Source organism: Mauremys reevesii, linkage group 5 (genome assembly GCF_016161935.1).
Source record: "Mauremys reevesii isolate NIE-2019 linkage group 5, ASM1616193v1, whole genome shotgun sequence".
Taxonomy (NCBI): domain Eukaryota; kingdom Metazoa; phylum Chordata; order Testudines; family Geoemydidae; genus Mauremys; species Mauremys reevesii.
Window position 1 is genome coordinate 63,666,474 of NC_052627.1, and position 16,410 is coordinate 63,682,883.

Consider the following 16,410-nt stretch of genomic DNA (forward strand, 5'->3'; position numbering starts at 1 on the left):
AAGCAAAAGAAAACAAGGAGACAAATGGGGTTAGAGTGAAGTAAGAACAACCTGCTAGTTTAGTGGCAGCACATCAGAGTTGATTTGAGGCACTAACAGGGAAGTGAGGAAAGAGGTTAAGAGAAAACAAAATGGTTTATGTTTTCAAGAGTGAGAAAAAAGAAGAGTAGGAGGGAAGGGAAGAGACAAACACATGAAATTTAAAGTAGGAATAAGCGCAGAAAATTGGTAACAGAAGCCAGAGGAGAGAGTAGCGAATAGTTTAATGTTGGTGGAGAGAAAGTTATATTTGAGATTTTCAGATACCAGTCTGTTTCAGAAACCCTTAAAACCTCTTTAAAATTTCTTCTACACTCCTTCCACCTAGATTGCATTTGGAAAAGAGCCACTGTTCAAACACAGTTGTTAAATACAGTTGGCCTTATGTTAGAGATTAGTGCCTATGGCAGAATCATTTTTCTTCCTATTTATAATATTGTTAGGTCCCATCAGCACAAGTTACATTAATAGATTCCTTATTTAACATGGTGAATTTCACACTATATAATTCTGAGGGAGCTTTTTCCATGAGATTCAGCACCCTCTCAGCTACAAGAAAGAAAGAAACAGTCTTTATGCTTTATGTTTCAAATAAATAGGAAGGTTTAACAGATCTGTTCTGTCACACTAGATGAATGCATTGGCTACATGTTTATTAATATTTCTATGTTTAGTGTCAACACCGTAATTTAAAAGATCATAATTAAGAGTCAAAGTGACCACCTTAGTGCCCTTGTGAAATCATTCTAAATGTAGACTCAAAAACACCATTCTGTAGTAGTTCATACTCTGCTGCTGGTCTTTTCTACAGAGGACTAAAAGTTCTTTTTCAGTATACGTGCATTTTGTTTATCCTCTGTGTTGACAATTTGACCACTCCTGTACAAACGTGATGCTGTCCTTTCCCAAAGGAGTTAAACTATCTACAAACATTAGGAAATTGACCACTAGTATCCTGGGACCAACACTGATACAACAACACTGCAAACAATAATTAGTCATCATTTTTTAAAAGTTTAATGGTAGAAGTGTGTTTTAGGGTGGAATTTGAAGGATAGAATTAATTCAGTAAATGACACAAAACCAGTGGAAGACCCTAAATGAGAAATACAGATTTTTCCCATTGTTGATTTTTCTTGTCCCATGTCATGACTGATTAGAAAGGATTTTCTTGAGATCTTAATTAATATGCACCTAACGCAAACTGTTACTCAAGAGGTTTTAAGACTCTCCAAACTCCCTGGCTAGGGTTTTCTTATCTATAGGTTTTTTAACCTCTGAAATTTTTTTCAATTTCTTAATTTCCCAGTTTTTAATCTACTTGTCACAGTATTTGATTTGCATTTCTAACACCTGTGGGGCAGGTATAGCAACTTCTGCAGCCTGAAAGACATGTTAATAAGAAGCTAGCATAAAACTGAATAAGCAGATGGAATTTTTCCAAAGACAAGCACTTTGGTTCACAACTGAATATCTGCCATTGCGCCTTCATCTGGGAAGTCTACATATTTTTTAAATGAGATGATGGGACTTGAGTTGTTTGAATTTGAGAGTGCTACCTTTTTTTTCTTGACTGACAGTATTTTAAAGCTTCAGAGTATAGTATATTAGGTACTGACCTGTAGAGACCTATGTGCTTTATTTCATGTGCTGTGAGTAGTCCCGTTGACTTCAGTGGGTGATTGTATTGACTTATATCAGTTCTTGCACATTCGGGGTTTTAGTGGAAACGTCACTTAATTTGCGTAATTCTACTGCATGTACAGTTTATTTGTCCTGTACTAAAAGAGGCTTAGCCAAGTATAACTATATTGCCTGCATGTTGGAAACACAGTCATGCTGTATATACTGTGTTTTACCAAAATTGTTTCTTACATGATTTCTGTTTTTAAGGTAATAATGTTGATACTTGTATAATATTTAAATCTTAACCTGTTTGTATTTGGATCAGATCTCGATTTGGTTGATATATTTCTTTCTTTATCATTGCTCAAATTATGTTTTGAACATATTTCCCAAGTTACTGTCTCTTATGGTAGTGTATTATTTTTCTGCAGCACGAAAAGAAGGTCGATATCGAGAACCACCTCCAACTCCCCCTGGTTATGTAGGAATACCTATTGCAGACTTTGCGGAAGGAGTTTCCCATCCAACTAGAAAACCTCCAGATTACAACGTAGCACTTCAGAGGTCTAGGATGGTAGCACGGACATGTGAGACCCATGGGACTTCAACTTTGCAGCAGCAATCACAAGGTCACTCAGCTAGCAGGCCTGTGAACAAACCTCAGTGGCACAAACCAAATGAGTCAGACCCACGTCTTGCTCACTATCAGTCTCAAGGGTTTTCCACAGAGGAGGATGGTAAATTTCTAATGTTTTCAAAACATTAATTAAGGGCTAGATATAAACAGTCCATGAGCATTTTCACATGCATTGGAAATTCTGGCTCTAAATGTAATTGTTTTTCCACCTATCGGGTTTTTTAGGTTTTTTTTTTTTTTTACCTTTTTGTTTCTAACTTTACTGTTTTATTCCAGAGTGTCTAATTTATTTAAAAAATGTTGTTAGAAGTTTTGTGCAGTCTTTATTCAGTTGACCTCTGCAGCTGAGGATACCAAGGAAATATTTCAAGCTTCATTAATTTTTTTTTAACAAAATTTCATGTGACTGTGAGAGATTTATGAATTTGCCCACAGACGTTTTGACATTTCCACCAGTGAACACTGTTATAAGCCACTTCGGCCTCAGAAGTTTTAATTTAAATAAAAGCATTTGAAAATGAAGTGGTTTGTGGACAACTACAACCAGGGCCAACCACAAGATACCTCACTAAGCTATTAAAGATTTAGTAGTCTCTGGTTGAATGTTGTGCTTTCCAGGAGGAGGGAAAGCCAAGCCCACACTGATACAGTGCTTCTATGTCTTATTTTCTTTGGAAATACACTTCCAAAGAAATACACTCTTGATGATTCTATAGTTAAAGCTGGCTTGCTTCATTTAAAATAACAAAGCATGCTCTGAATTTATGATTTTGAGATTATTTTACCTTAAGGGAAAAGGGAGGGAAAAATAATTACCTGTAGCAAATAAATATATGCTTAATTTTTACAGAGAAGTGGAATATGTGTGGACACAGCAAATTTATTTCATTCAATAGCAATCTAGTTTTAAACTGATTAAAATTTATTTTCCCCCCATCCTATTGTTTGCAGAAGATGAACAAGTCTCTGCCGTCTAAGAATTGGGGCTTTTCTGGATCCAGAGTGAGCCACCTTAAAGGAGAGCACAAGAAGACGTCCCTAGTATAGGAGCCTTGGAACTATAATTAAAGGATGGTAGACCTATTTGCCTCCTTCCCTGCCTTAAAGCAGCATGGGGCTTCTTCTCCCCCGTTCCTCCCCCCTTTCCCCTTGCATGTGAAATACTGTGAAGAAATCGCCCTGGCACTTTTCAAACTGTGTTGCTTGAAATGCACAGTGCAGCAATCTCCAAGCTACCACTGTCGCTGTCTGCCACATCACACAGTATCATTCCAAATTCCAAGATCATCACATCAAGATGATTAACTCTGACTGCATTTCCCAATGCCTGGAAGGGTTTTGAAATCTTCCTTTTAGATTTTAATCACAATCCTAGCACTTCATCTCATTGGGATAATGAGATATGCTAGTTGTCAAATGACATTGAGCCTTTAACGTACAAAGAGAAAAACACATTGAAACCCTTCAAGTATACAGTGCTTGTTTGCTTGTTTACAATGCCTTTGTTACAGTGCTGTATGTTGTTGTGTTCAGAAAGCAAATGTTACACCTGCATAATAATTACAGTATTATTTCAGACTTTTTAGTAGGGTTGCCAGCCTGGGCTCCTAAAAACAAAACTGATATGGCTGAGCAGGGCCGAATGGAAGGCAGGAAGGGTTATAGGATACAGCCTTTCGTTGACCACCTAGCTCCACTCTTAAAGTGCCCCACCCTGGAGTCTTAGAAAGTTTGTAAATCATAGGATAGTATTTTGAAATGGGTCTAGCATCAGTGCAGTACTAAGTGCTTGCAACTATCTAATGGGGGAAAACAGGACAACTTGTATAGTTTGTACCATACAATTTGTATACCTGTGCCTTGTGGAATACAGGATGGCATCGTTTTTTTTTGTTTGTTTTTTTAAAGTCCTATTCAAATGAGACAGATGGTAAACCCCACCTTTAAATTATATTTTTGTCTTACTACAGTTAGAAGGTTAGTTACTTTAAGAGAAAAATGAACTGGATAACACTGCAGTGAAGGCAATTTGGGATGTCACAGCTAATGTCAGCTGTTATTTCTGATCTAATAATCTCTCTATTGACTTGGCATTAGGGAATAAACAAGCCTTTAAATTATGAAAAAACACATTTAGACACACGAGCCTTTGCAATGCAGAAATAGTCACAACTGTTAATGGCTTTATGGAACACTGCATGTGTAGAAAAGGCCAATGTGTAGCAACCACCTGCTCACAGCTGCTATTAACCCTATAATGACTGAAATGATCCTTCCCCTCTATTTTTGTGTTGTTTTTGCACAGACTCCGGAAAAGTGAAGGCTGCCAATCCGAGTAGTACTCAAATGTGAGGAACTGCTGGTCTTGGTTTTTTTTTTTTTCCATTGAACTCAGCTGATCATATTGATCAGTAGATAAACGTAAATAGCTTCAACTTTAAAGATCAAATTGCAGTGTTTTTTCACTGTATCAAACAATGTCAGTGCTTTATTTAATTATTCTCTCTCCTGTAATCATGGCTTTTGTCTATTTGCTTATATATCACATTGTCGATTATGAATTTGTAATTTTACATGTAATATGCATTATTTGCCAGTTTTATTATATAGGCTATTGACCTCATGTGCATATAGAAAGACAGAAACCTAGCTCTATCACAAGTTGCACAAATATTATATAAGCATTAAGTAATTGTAGACCATAGGACTGCTAATCTCAGTTCACTCTGTGATGTCAAGTGCAGAATGTACAATTAACTGGTGATTTCCTCATACTTTTGATACTACTTGTACCTGTATGTCTTTTAGAAAGACATTGGTGGAGTCTGTATCCCTTTTGTATTTTTAATACAATAATTGTACATATTGGTTATATTTTTGTTGAAAATGGTAGAAATGTACTATGTTTATGCTTCTACATCCGATTTGTATGAAGCTGAAAAATAAATAAATATAACATTAATGCAGTCCATATTGATTCTTACACATTTTACAGGTTCATCATATTTGAGCAAATTCAATTTTGAAAATAATTTACTTCGCTGTACATGAATATTAGAGGAATACTATCAAGTAACAGGCACAAAATTAAAGTGGAGATTTTTTAAACCCACTGTGTTGTTGCCAATAAATTAGTATGTCCATTACTAAACCAAAATGGCCAGCAGAGGCATCGGAGCGTCAAGGATTGTGCTGACATCATTGCTGTTGATACACAGACAAGCCAGGTAAATAAGGAGGGCCATGTTGGCTTGGGACTCCATAAGACTCGGGGGCAATGAATCCATATTTACAAAATTTGGGGTGGGGAGAAGTATGGAAAGATGTTACCTACTTAGAAACTTGAAACTATTGCATGTAATGAAAAGTACCTGAGTGTCCCTTTTAACAACAGCCAGATGCTGTAATCTATATAATGTCACAAGTGTTTGTTCTTTTGTGAGCATTGTGAACTCGAGCTACTTGTAACTGGGTACAGGAGACTGGTTTAAAACTCTTTTCTTAGCCTATCCATTGGTTATATTTGGCTTGTATTTAAAAAGAAAAAAAAAGTCAAGTATTATTTCCAAATGAAAGTTACTGCTTTAGAGCAAAAAATGGTTGGTTTGGATTTTCGCTATAACCCTTCATAATACGACCCTAAAAAACACCCTAGACTCAAGCTCAAATAATATGTATAGTACCCGTTTTCATAAAAGAACACTGGACGTGTAAGAGTCAAATGATCATTGCAGTTACTTTTCATCTCTGGAATATGTGCCACTTCAAGGCCCGGTAAATTTTAAATAGGATTGGATTTTTGCGGGGGAGGTGATATTTTTGTTGTTTTTGCAGTAACTAATCCATGTTAATCTGTGGCTCATGCCTCTGGATGAATCTCAACAAGCCAGATCAGGGCTATCACAGTAATAACTTTTCTTATGACATTAACAGAAATGGAATAAACATTTCTTTTAGGTTCAATACTTTATAAATATTTCTCCTGCAAACATTAGTTCTTAGGTAATACTAATCATGACCGATTTTTTGATTGACAATGATTTTCCCCCAGTTGGTGTGGTGATGTGTGTGATCAGCGGCGGCTCCAGGCACCAGTGGGGCAGCAAGCCGCGGGGGGCGCCCTGCCAGTCCCTGTGAGGGCGGTAGTCAGGCTGCCTTTGGCAGCTTGCCTGCGGGAGGTCCGCCAGTCCCTCAGATTTGGCTGCAATTAGGTGGCGGGTACACCAAAGCCAGGGGACAGGCGGACGTCCCGCAGGCATGCCGCCGAATCCGTGGGACCGCCGCCGAAGGCTGCCTGACTGCCGGGCTTGGGGCGGCAAAAAAGCTAGAGCCACCCCTGTGTGTGATTCACTTGCAAGTGAATCATTTTGCTCAATGTTTGTCATACTGCTGTATTATACGGATCCACTGCCCTCTACTTTATGCCTTTCCTTTCTTCAGTGGCTCTAGGACAACCGTTAGGAAAAAACCATCACAAAAAAGTAATAGGTATGTAAATTTGACCCGCAACTGTTGCTGAGTTCAGTAGAGATGGCTTTTGGTTATAGCAATCAAGAAATCAGTTGGCTCCAACAGAATCAGAAGCTCCGATGAACAGCAAATTCTTATACAGGCGAGCTAATAATAAGATGAATGTACTCTGTGGTATGTTTGTTTGTTTGCACAAAGCGTGGGTTGAAGTAGCAAGATAAGCCATATTTCACTAGAGAGAAAAAATATTAGATTGTAAACTCTTTGAGGCAGGGAATATCTGTTGTATGTTTGTACAGTGCCTAGCACAGTGGGGCCCCAATTTTGATTTGGGGCTCCCAGGGGCTACTGCAATACAAATAAATAGTCGTCTTCTTTGACTGTTGGTCCCTGTGTGTATTTCACATGTGGATATGCAGGTGCCTGAGTCTAGAGATACTTAGCAAGCAACGTCCACCGGCCCCTCCCATGTGCTGTTGTCCTCCTCGTGCTCCAGATCAGGGGCTTAAGAGGCGGTCCAGGCTGACTCCTCGCCAGTTCCTTCTTGCCGCCACATGGTCTGAGTTGGAATCTTCTGGGTCCAGCTTCTTTCTTACCAGCCTGTAAATAGTTTTTAATATTTAACATAGTTAGTTTTATGTAGTATAGCTTAGTTTTTTCCCCAGCTGGGAGTCCCAGAGCCCTGGCATTCAAGAATTCTCTCTTGCCCTTGATCCTTCTCTGTGAGCGATGATCCCCGACTGGGTGGGCGTGGGACATGTTGATCAGCAAGTGCAGCATTTGCCACTCATTTCCCCTGCAAACACATGAAGCTCGTGAGCTTTAGTTGAGGAAACACCTTATGGAGAAGTGCACCTCTGAGCATGAGCTTGGAAGAGGAGCTAGAGCTGCCAAGCCCAAAGAATTATGTTCCAGGGCTTTGCGTGAGAGAAAGGGGCACTTTTGTAGATACAAGGGCTGATCTTTTGGCTGAAATGCTTCATTGCTTTGTCTATGATGGTCACTGTGGTAGCGTCTGACAGTTCATTTAGTTCCTAGAAGTCTGAATAATAGTCTACAATAATGGGGTAGTTTTGTGGTTTGCTGCAGAAAGAACCATTTCTACTTTGCTGCAAGATCTGTTGGAGATGCTGTGCATTTTCATTGTCTCTTCTTGCTGCTTGGCCTGCATTTCCCAACATGTATCACAACTGCTTACCAGGTCTCAGATATCCCTGGCCAGTATACGGCATCTCTGGCTTTTTGGAGGCATGCTTCCATTTCATAATGGCTCTGATGTATTCTTGACAGTATTTCTGTTCTCGGTGATCTAGGTATTTTGATTCAACTTGCCCGTATATATTGATGCTATCTTGAATACTCAGCTCATCTGGATAGTTCCAATATTCTTGGAAGGCAAGTGGGGCTTCTCCACTGGTGTTTCACCATCCTGGCAAAATGACGAACACCTTCTGCTTTGAAACTGGAACATAATTGACTTAGCTGCTGCTTTTTATGTCTTACTGTGTTGTTTGTATTTATACCAGGTTGAGACTCTCATATTTTTGTTCAGTTGCTGTATTTTCATGCTGCAAGGCTGCTCTGAATAAGAAGTAAGCTATGTACATCTCAGTTCTTTTCTTGTAGTGTACGTTTAAGTTGGGTTGCAGTTTCAGAAGCATGTGCTGAAGGTATTTTGGGGCTGCTAGCAGTGACTTTAAAAAAATGTTTTCTGTGGTTTATGATTTCTTCCACCTTGAATGTACTCTTTGAATTTTTCACGAGAACACTATTGCAAGACATTCCTGTTCAGTTTGGGCATATCTCTGTCTCATTGGTGACAGCGATTTTAATGGGAAAGCTGCCAGCAGTCCCTTTTGTAGGAGTGATGCTCCAAGTCCCCATCTCATTGACATCACATTATATGGTTGTCCCTTCATTTACATCATATTTCAGGATGGAATAGCTGGTTACCAGCTCTTTGATATGTAAGATAGGTGCATCATGTTGAGGTAACCAGTGTCCATGCGGTATGTTTGTTCAGTAGTCACCTTCGGGGTTCGCGTTGATCGGAGCCTCGGGAGAAATTTTCTCAGTTTACAAATCCTAATAGTGTCTGAACTGATTTAACATCTTTAGGTGTAGGCATCTGTTGTATTGTTTGATTATTCTTTTACTGCAGGTTGGATCCCCAAAGGCATTCTCAACCATCTGTATCTATGTGTTGATGTCCAAAATGTAGTCAATTATATCAATGACAAGCACGATCCTGGCTTTCATTTAAGATCTCACATGCCATTCTTTGGTGAACCAGAATGTACATACCAGGATCAGGGCATTGCTTTCCTTATCCAGTAGCACTTGAAATATATGTCTTTGGCATCAAGTACTGAGAATTCTGCTTTTGCCAAGGCAAGAGGAAGACTTATTGTGTTTAACAGGGTGTCGGCTCCCTGAGTTCATCAGCCAGTTAGCTACCCAAATAATATTTTCTGGGCTATGCCAGCCTCTTGCTTTGCCTTGCGGGTTAACAATAGGTGTTCCCCAGTCTCCAAGTCCCTTTGAAGCCTTCCCGTCCTTTATCCACTGGACATTTAGAATAATACCAGGTCTGCTGTCTCCTAGGGAACAGTATACACACCAGCTTTGATGATTCAATTCCATGTATAATACCACAGCTTATCCCAGTTATAGTGAAAACAGTAAATTTATCATCAGACATTTGAGATTCAAGAGATAGTGAGTAAGGATAATGGAAACAAAATTACATATAAAATAAAATCATAACATAGTTTCTAGAGACTAGACTAAATTTAACAGGCTAACCTTCTGTCTAAAGAAGTTTTTCATCCCAAAAGTCCTTCACAGCATTTCAGCTAAGATTTGTTGTGGTTCTGTTTTCATGTACTCATACTGCCCAGTTACTTCCTAGGTGCAGGAAAAGGGGGTATCTTCCTTGCCGCCTTATATTCCCCAAAGTTGATTGTTTGTACCTTAGAGTCAGGATGATCCCCTGTAGCTCATTCTCCAGTATGCTTCCCCCCTCCTGCCCCTAGTTTCATATCCCCTCTGTTAACTTTGTATGTAAATGGGGCTTACATTGTGTTGGCTTACAATGCTTAATTGACATGTGGACTGAGATGGACAGGTGAGTAAGCATCCTTTGTCTGACAGAAAACTTGTTTGTCGACTCTCTGCCTTGATACAGACTTTAAAACACATTTTCAGTATACATCCATAACGCATTACCTAGTATCTGTACATACATTTCACAATTATATCAATGACTAGCGTGCTCCTGGCTTTCATTTAAGATCTCACATGCCATTCTTTGGTGAACCAAAATGTACATACAGGATCAGGGCATTCCTGTTAACCCCCTTGCCAGTTGGCACGGAGGGGTTCACTGGTCACAGAAGGTAGTATTTCTCAGCTGTAGGCATTGGATAGCGAGCAAATCTTTAAGTGCTTTTAAGTTGCTTGGGTCTATGCAAATGTGAAGCTTGTCTGGTTTCTCAATGGCTATAGTGCTGCTTATCCAATTTGTGGTGTCTAATTTTAGCAACTATGCCTTCATTTTCCATTTGCTTTATTGCTCCCACTATTTCTGCTAATGCAGTTTGTACTCTGCAAGGCAAGCGCTGTACTGGCTGAATTGTTTTATGTATTTCCAGGTGTAACATGCCTGGAAGTCATCCTCGTCCTTCAAAACATCTTGATAATATTTTAGCAGCTTTGCTTCAGGGATGCCACTGAGCTCTCTGCTCTGGGCATTTTTATGTTTTGTTTGTATGTCTATTGTATAATTTTTTTGTCCCAGGTTTAGTGTCACTAGATCATTAATTGTTTTAGGTGGCTTCTGCAGTGTTTATACTACCTGAAATTTTGAACTCTTCCTTGGTATTCTGCTTGTAATTTACATTTTCTTAATAGTATAGTGATTATGTCATCATATAATTTTAATTTGGCTTTGCTTGGTTGCTGGTTTGTTTTCTTCTCTTGCATAATGTTGAGAAAGTCTTTGGCCATGTCTGTGCTACAGATTTATGTCAGCGATTATACACCACTGTAATTACATCGCTTGTGCATATTCACACAACGCTCCTTGTGTCCCTGGAACATGTCCATAGTCTGTGCTCTAACACCAACAGAGAGAGTAGTGCACCATGGGTAGCTATACCATGGTGCAGATTGCCACTTTCTCCTGCTAGAAATTCTGGCGATGGATTGTAGTTCATCATGGGGTGGGATCACTGCCTCACGATGCAGTTTTCTCCATCCCATAATTCCAAGGGCTTCCAACTACGTTTTGCACTGTTTTTCAAATGCCCCTGTGTGTTTTGCACCCGACATCTCTGCCTGACATCCTGCATTGCTCACTAACCTTGTGATGAGCATTACAAACACAATGCGGCCAATCCTGCAGTATTTCATGAGTTGTGAATCTGAACAGGAATCCATGCTGCCTTCCATGCTGTGTGCGCTATGGAAAGAAACAATTCAAGATTGAGGTTGGCACTCACGGAGCAGCTGCACATGGTGGATCGTCACTATTGGGCTTGGGAAACAAGCACTGAGTGGTACAGTCAGATTGTGATGCAGGGTCTGGGATGACAAGCAGCGGCTGCAGACTTTTGTTTGCACAAAGCCATCTTCCTTGAACTGTGTGTGGAGCTCGCCCCTGCCCTGCAGTACAAGGACACCAAAATGAGAGCTGCCCTAATGGTGGAAAAGTGAGTGGCAATCGCTGTGTGGAAGGTGGCAACTCCAGCCACTGCTTCCAGCCAATCGCAAATCAGTTTGGAGTTGGGGATTGTAGTGATACAAGTATGTAGGGACACGAATCACTTCCTGCTATGAAGGACTGTGATGCTGGGCAATGTGTGGGAAATAGTGGATGGCTTTGTGGCAATGGGATTCCCTAACTGCAGTAGGGCAATAGATGGCGCACACATCCGCATTTTGGCCCCAGACAATCTTGCGATGGAGTACATCAGCAGAAAGGGCTACTTCTCTATCATATTGCAAACACTGGTACATCACCGGGGTTGTTTCACTGACATCAGCGTGGAGTAGGAAGGTGCATGACGCATGCATCTTTAGGAACACTGGTGTGTATAGAATGCTGCAAGCAGGGACTTTCATTCCAAATCAGAAGATTCCAATAGGGGATGTAGAAATGCCCATAGTGACCTGGGAGACCCAACCTACCTCTTACTCCCATGGCTCACGAAGCCATAGACTGTAAACCTTGACAGCAGCAAGGAGCACTTCAACAATGGGCTCAGCAGGTGCAGAATGATGGTAGAATGTGCATTTGGCAGATTAAAGGGTCACTGGCATTGGCTTTATGGCAGTTTGACCTCAATGAGGAAAATATTCCCATAGTCATGGCAGCATAATATTTGTGAAGCCAAGAGGGGAAAGTTTCCCCGGGATGGAGCATTGAGGTAGGTCACCTGGAGGCTGATTTCGAGCAGCCAGACACCAGGGCTATTAGAGGGGCTCAACAGGGTGCCTATTTGAATCAGGGAGACTTTGAAGCAGCATTTTGAAAATGAGCCCCAGTAATGTGTCTTTCTGTAATGCATTCAGCCAGGCATTGTTTACTTGCCACCTTGAATGACCCCTGTAATGAGTCCTGCCTGAGCATTAATTGTAGACTGCAAATGTGCTGATTGCTACTGTGTATGAATTTGTGCTGCAACCAATGTGTATAGGTCACAAATAAAGAATCGTCGTCTTTGTAAGACTAAATTTTTATTAAACAGCAATACACAAATTAACTTCTCTTACAAGGGACATGACAGTAAGCAGCACTCGTCGAAGTGAGGATCTCACAGCTGTGTGTAAATCCAGCTGTCGTTACGGAAAATGTCTCTGGTGTTGGAGTGCAAGGGGTACTGGGAAGGGCCGGGAGAATTCAATGAATGTGTTGGGGGGAGTTTGGGAAGGGAGTGGAAAGCAGTTCTGTATGGGCTGCAGGGGGAGTGGAGCATGCATGCATGTGTTCCGACTGCAGTGTAATCAGGGACCAGAGGATTTCTGATTGAGAAAGCATCCTTGAGCTTTATCATTTGCTCCTGACCCTCTATTATGTGCTCCTGACCCTGTCTCCTCTCCTGGCTGTCCATTTCTAGTTTTTCATTTGTCTCTCTCCACATTCATGGCCTGATCTGATTGCAGCACTTTGCGAAACCTGTCCTCCCTGCTCCTCATTCACCTCCTTATCTGATGGAAGCGCTCTGCCAGTGTGCAGGACCAGGCCCTCAAGGACACATCTGCAGAAGCAACACAGAGAGTCAGTATTGTGTGTGCGCTCACGGTCTTGAATCATAACAGTTACATACACCTCTTTCTCATTTTCCCTTGGCAAGCATGCAGCACGGCCAGAGCACCAAACATGGTGAGTTTGGCTGGGGAGTAGGGAGAAGGTGCAATATGGGAGAAAGGGTCTGGATGGTTTCAGAGGGGGATCAGTACAAGTGCCTAGGGACACTATTCTAAATACTGGCACCATTTTCCACACGGGGTGCTTGAAGCTGAAATCACACTACTGAGGGTAACTGAAGATGCAAGGGTGCATCTCCTGCATGCGTGCGGCTTCAGCCTGGGTCCACGTGCTGCTCGCCTTTGTGCTGCTTTGATTCTGCAGAAGTAGTTGCCAATTGGCGCAGCAAAGTTTCCTACAACGGGAGAAGAAACAAAGTCACTCTGCCAAGGAACCTTTGGCAGCAGATTGCATCGTATCAGCAAGAAAGTTTCCTAGAGATCTCAATGGAGCATTCCTGGGAGATCTCAGTGTGCATTAACAAACTTTTCTACAGGGCCCCCCTGCATGGCTGCACAGGGGAATGAGAAGCAGATGCAAACAGCACCCAGTAGTATTCATTTAAATTTCTTCTCCTACATGCACCATGTAACAAAATAAAGGACACCTCTACCTCATGTAACTGTGCGGTATCAAAGCAAAATGAGTATTTACAAGAGCTCCCCTCTCCTGCTTCAGGCACGCCAGACCTGGACTGCTGGGACTGGCTAGACCTCTCCAGAGTCAAAAAGAGGTCCTGGCTCACCACATCACCGGATGAGCCTGTCGCCTGTTCCACATCCTCCTCCAATTCAAGCACCTCATCCATCATTTGGTTCTTGGGCTTGCCTCCACTGGCCGCTGCCTTTGGTCGCCCCAAGAGTGTCCATGGGGGTCTTTTGGCAGCGGAGGTGGGGTCACCACCGAGGATGGTGTGCTGCTCCTTGTTGAAGTGGTGTGGTTTTGGTGCTGTACCAGAGTGATGGTTGGCCTCCCTTGCCTACCGGTACACCTTCCTCTGCTCCTTGATCTTAGCACGGCACTGCTGCATGTCCCTTTTGTGACCCTTCTCATCCATGCCATGAGCAATCTGCTCTAAAATTTCAAAGTTCATACAACTGGATCAGAGGGTTTTTTTGTTGTTTTTTTAAAAAGCAAGAACTCCCGTTTGAACTCCAACAGTGTGTGCACAGCATGGACAAAGAAGATGATGGCAGCACAACTAGCTCAGATGAATTCTTCATAGGAGCAGTGGACAATATTTGCAGCACAGGATGAATGGATTATCAACTTGAAAGCAAATGGCGTGTTTATTGATTTTTAAATTGGACATAAGTACACAAGCCAGTGTGGTGCCAGAAACTGAAACTGGCAGTAAAAGAAAAGCCAGAGCCAGTAGAAGGTTAAATAGGTAAAACTTGGGGAGCGCTTATCCCCACTAACGGAGGATGTGAACTAAATGTATGGGTAGATAAATTGGAAACTATATAATTTATAATAGTAATAGGGAAAAGAGTACCTGTTTGGTTAAAAATGTGTCAAGCTCTTCCTTTGGAGGGCCTGGCGAACAAAACAATTGAGGAAGAGTTTAAAGACATCTTCCAGGGATTAGGGAAGCACTCAACAGAATAGAGCTAAAAGAGCCCAGGCGTCCAACAATTCGTGATCCCAGAAATGTTCCCCTCACACTAAAGCAGAGGCAAAAAGAGTGGCAATATAGTCCCACTACTCTGGAGTCACACTGAGTAGAAGAACTAACAAAGTGGGTACACTTGTAGGTCACTATAGAAAAGGAAAATAGAACCTTCACTTAGGTATTGAGTTCTCTGGGGTCAATAAATATGTAAAAAGGGAACATTTTCCATTACTTGCAAGAGGAGAAATTCTGGGAAAGGTGGCTGATGACATATTTTTTCTATATTTGATACATTAGCAGTGTTCTAGCAGTGCACTTAATGAAACAGAGCCACATGCATATGCGCATTCAACGCCATCTTTAGAAGAGACTGTTTCCATAAACTGTCATTTGGGCTGTATTCATCACCTGAGGAGTGTCACAGGAAAATACAGCAAATTCTTGATGGCATGGAGATACTAAGGTTTACATAGATGATGGTTTTGATCTGGGGAAAAACAGTAGAAAAGCATTACCAGAGGCTCTGAGCAGTATTGGAAAGAGCCAGATCTGCTGAACAAAGCTAAACAAACATAAGTTCTGTGTAATGGAAATAACGTACCTGGGAAAGAAGTTAATGCAGAAGGGTATATAGATAGAGCACTGTAAGGTTGAGGCTATCCCCAACACATCCACCCCAACAGACAAGGAAGAGGTACAAAGGTTCCTTTGCAATAGGCACAAATTTCCCTATATAGGTCGCTAATCTGACTGCCTGAACCAGCAACCTGAGAGCTCTACTGTGCAAAGATGTCCAGTGGACATGGGATGCAAGTCTTAATAAAGAGTTGGAGAAACTGAAGGATTTAATTATAAAGGACCCTGATCTCAGGTACTATGACAGTAAATGCAGAATGAAATTGCCCACAGATGCCTCCAACAAGGGTATTGGTGCAATCCTTTTACAGCAATATGGTCAAAACTGGAGGCCAGTGGCTTGTGCATCACAGGCGCAAATCAAAACTGAGTGTCAGCATGCTGAAATAGAGAAGGAGGGTTTGCCCTTAGTCCATGGGTGTTTGTAGTTATATTGATGTTGGTTTTTGAGTGTTAGGCTTTGGCTTGAAACGGAAAGTGTGGTATTGGGGGCCTAGGTCTTTAAGGACTGAGCTTCACTGAGATTCTGGATTGGGACTCTGTGAAGCTGCTGTTATGAGCAGCCCCTTGGAACCAGAGTAAAGCAGATCTCTTACAAGAACTTTAAGGAGTGAGTGATCACTGAACACCACAGACCAAATGTGTGGAAAACAAATGGTCATGTCTTACAGCAAAATAAATTAACTAAAAGTTCACCAACAACATTGACATTGCTAGAATGGATGTCGTAAAAATTCCATCTTGTTTAGGCCCACATCCAAATTCAGATACCTCCCCTGTTTGGAACCGTGTGTATGCGGGGGAAGATCTGATTAATCTTGGAGCAACGCAAGGAGGCCACCACCCTTTTGGGCTGGGTCAGAGGAAGAAGGAGATTGGAGCATGTCCCCTCTGGATGCTCCACGATAGGAGCTGGAAACAGGGCTGAAAGGGAATGATCAATTTAAAATAAAACAAAACAAGACAATGTCATGTATTTTTATGGTCTGTCTCATGCCTTTTGTACTTGCAGAGATGCTGCAATCCAGTGTCCACTGGACATCTTTGCACAGGAGAGCTCTCAGGTTGCTGGTTCAG

At 41.4% G+C, this 16,410-nt stretch overlaps 1 protein-coding gene across 12 annotated transcripts in view; it reads left to right on the forward strand.

The window, feature by feature from the left end:
• Positions 1–5,264, forward strand: part of RAPGEF2 (Rap guanine nucleotide exchange factor 2) — a 292,166-nt gene extending 286,902 nt beyond the window's left edge. For all 12 annotated transcript variants that reach the window (XM_039539178.1, XM_039539187.1, XM_039539181.1 and 9 more), the window contains 2 exons: positions 2,097–2,402; positions 3,254–5,264. In XM_039539178.1, coding sequence (XP_039395112.1) covers positions 2,097–2,402; positions 3,254–3,279 — 332 coding nt within the window. In that variant the 3' untranslated portion in view covers positions 3,280–5,264. The remainder of the gene's footprint in view (positions 1–2,096; positions 2,403–3,253) is intronic.
• Positions 5,265–16,410: the final 11,146 nt, after the last annotated feature.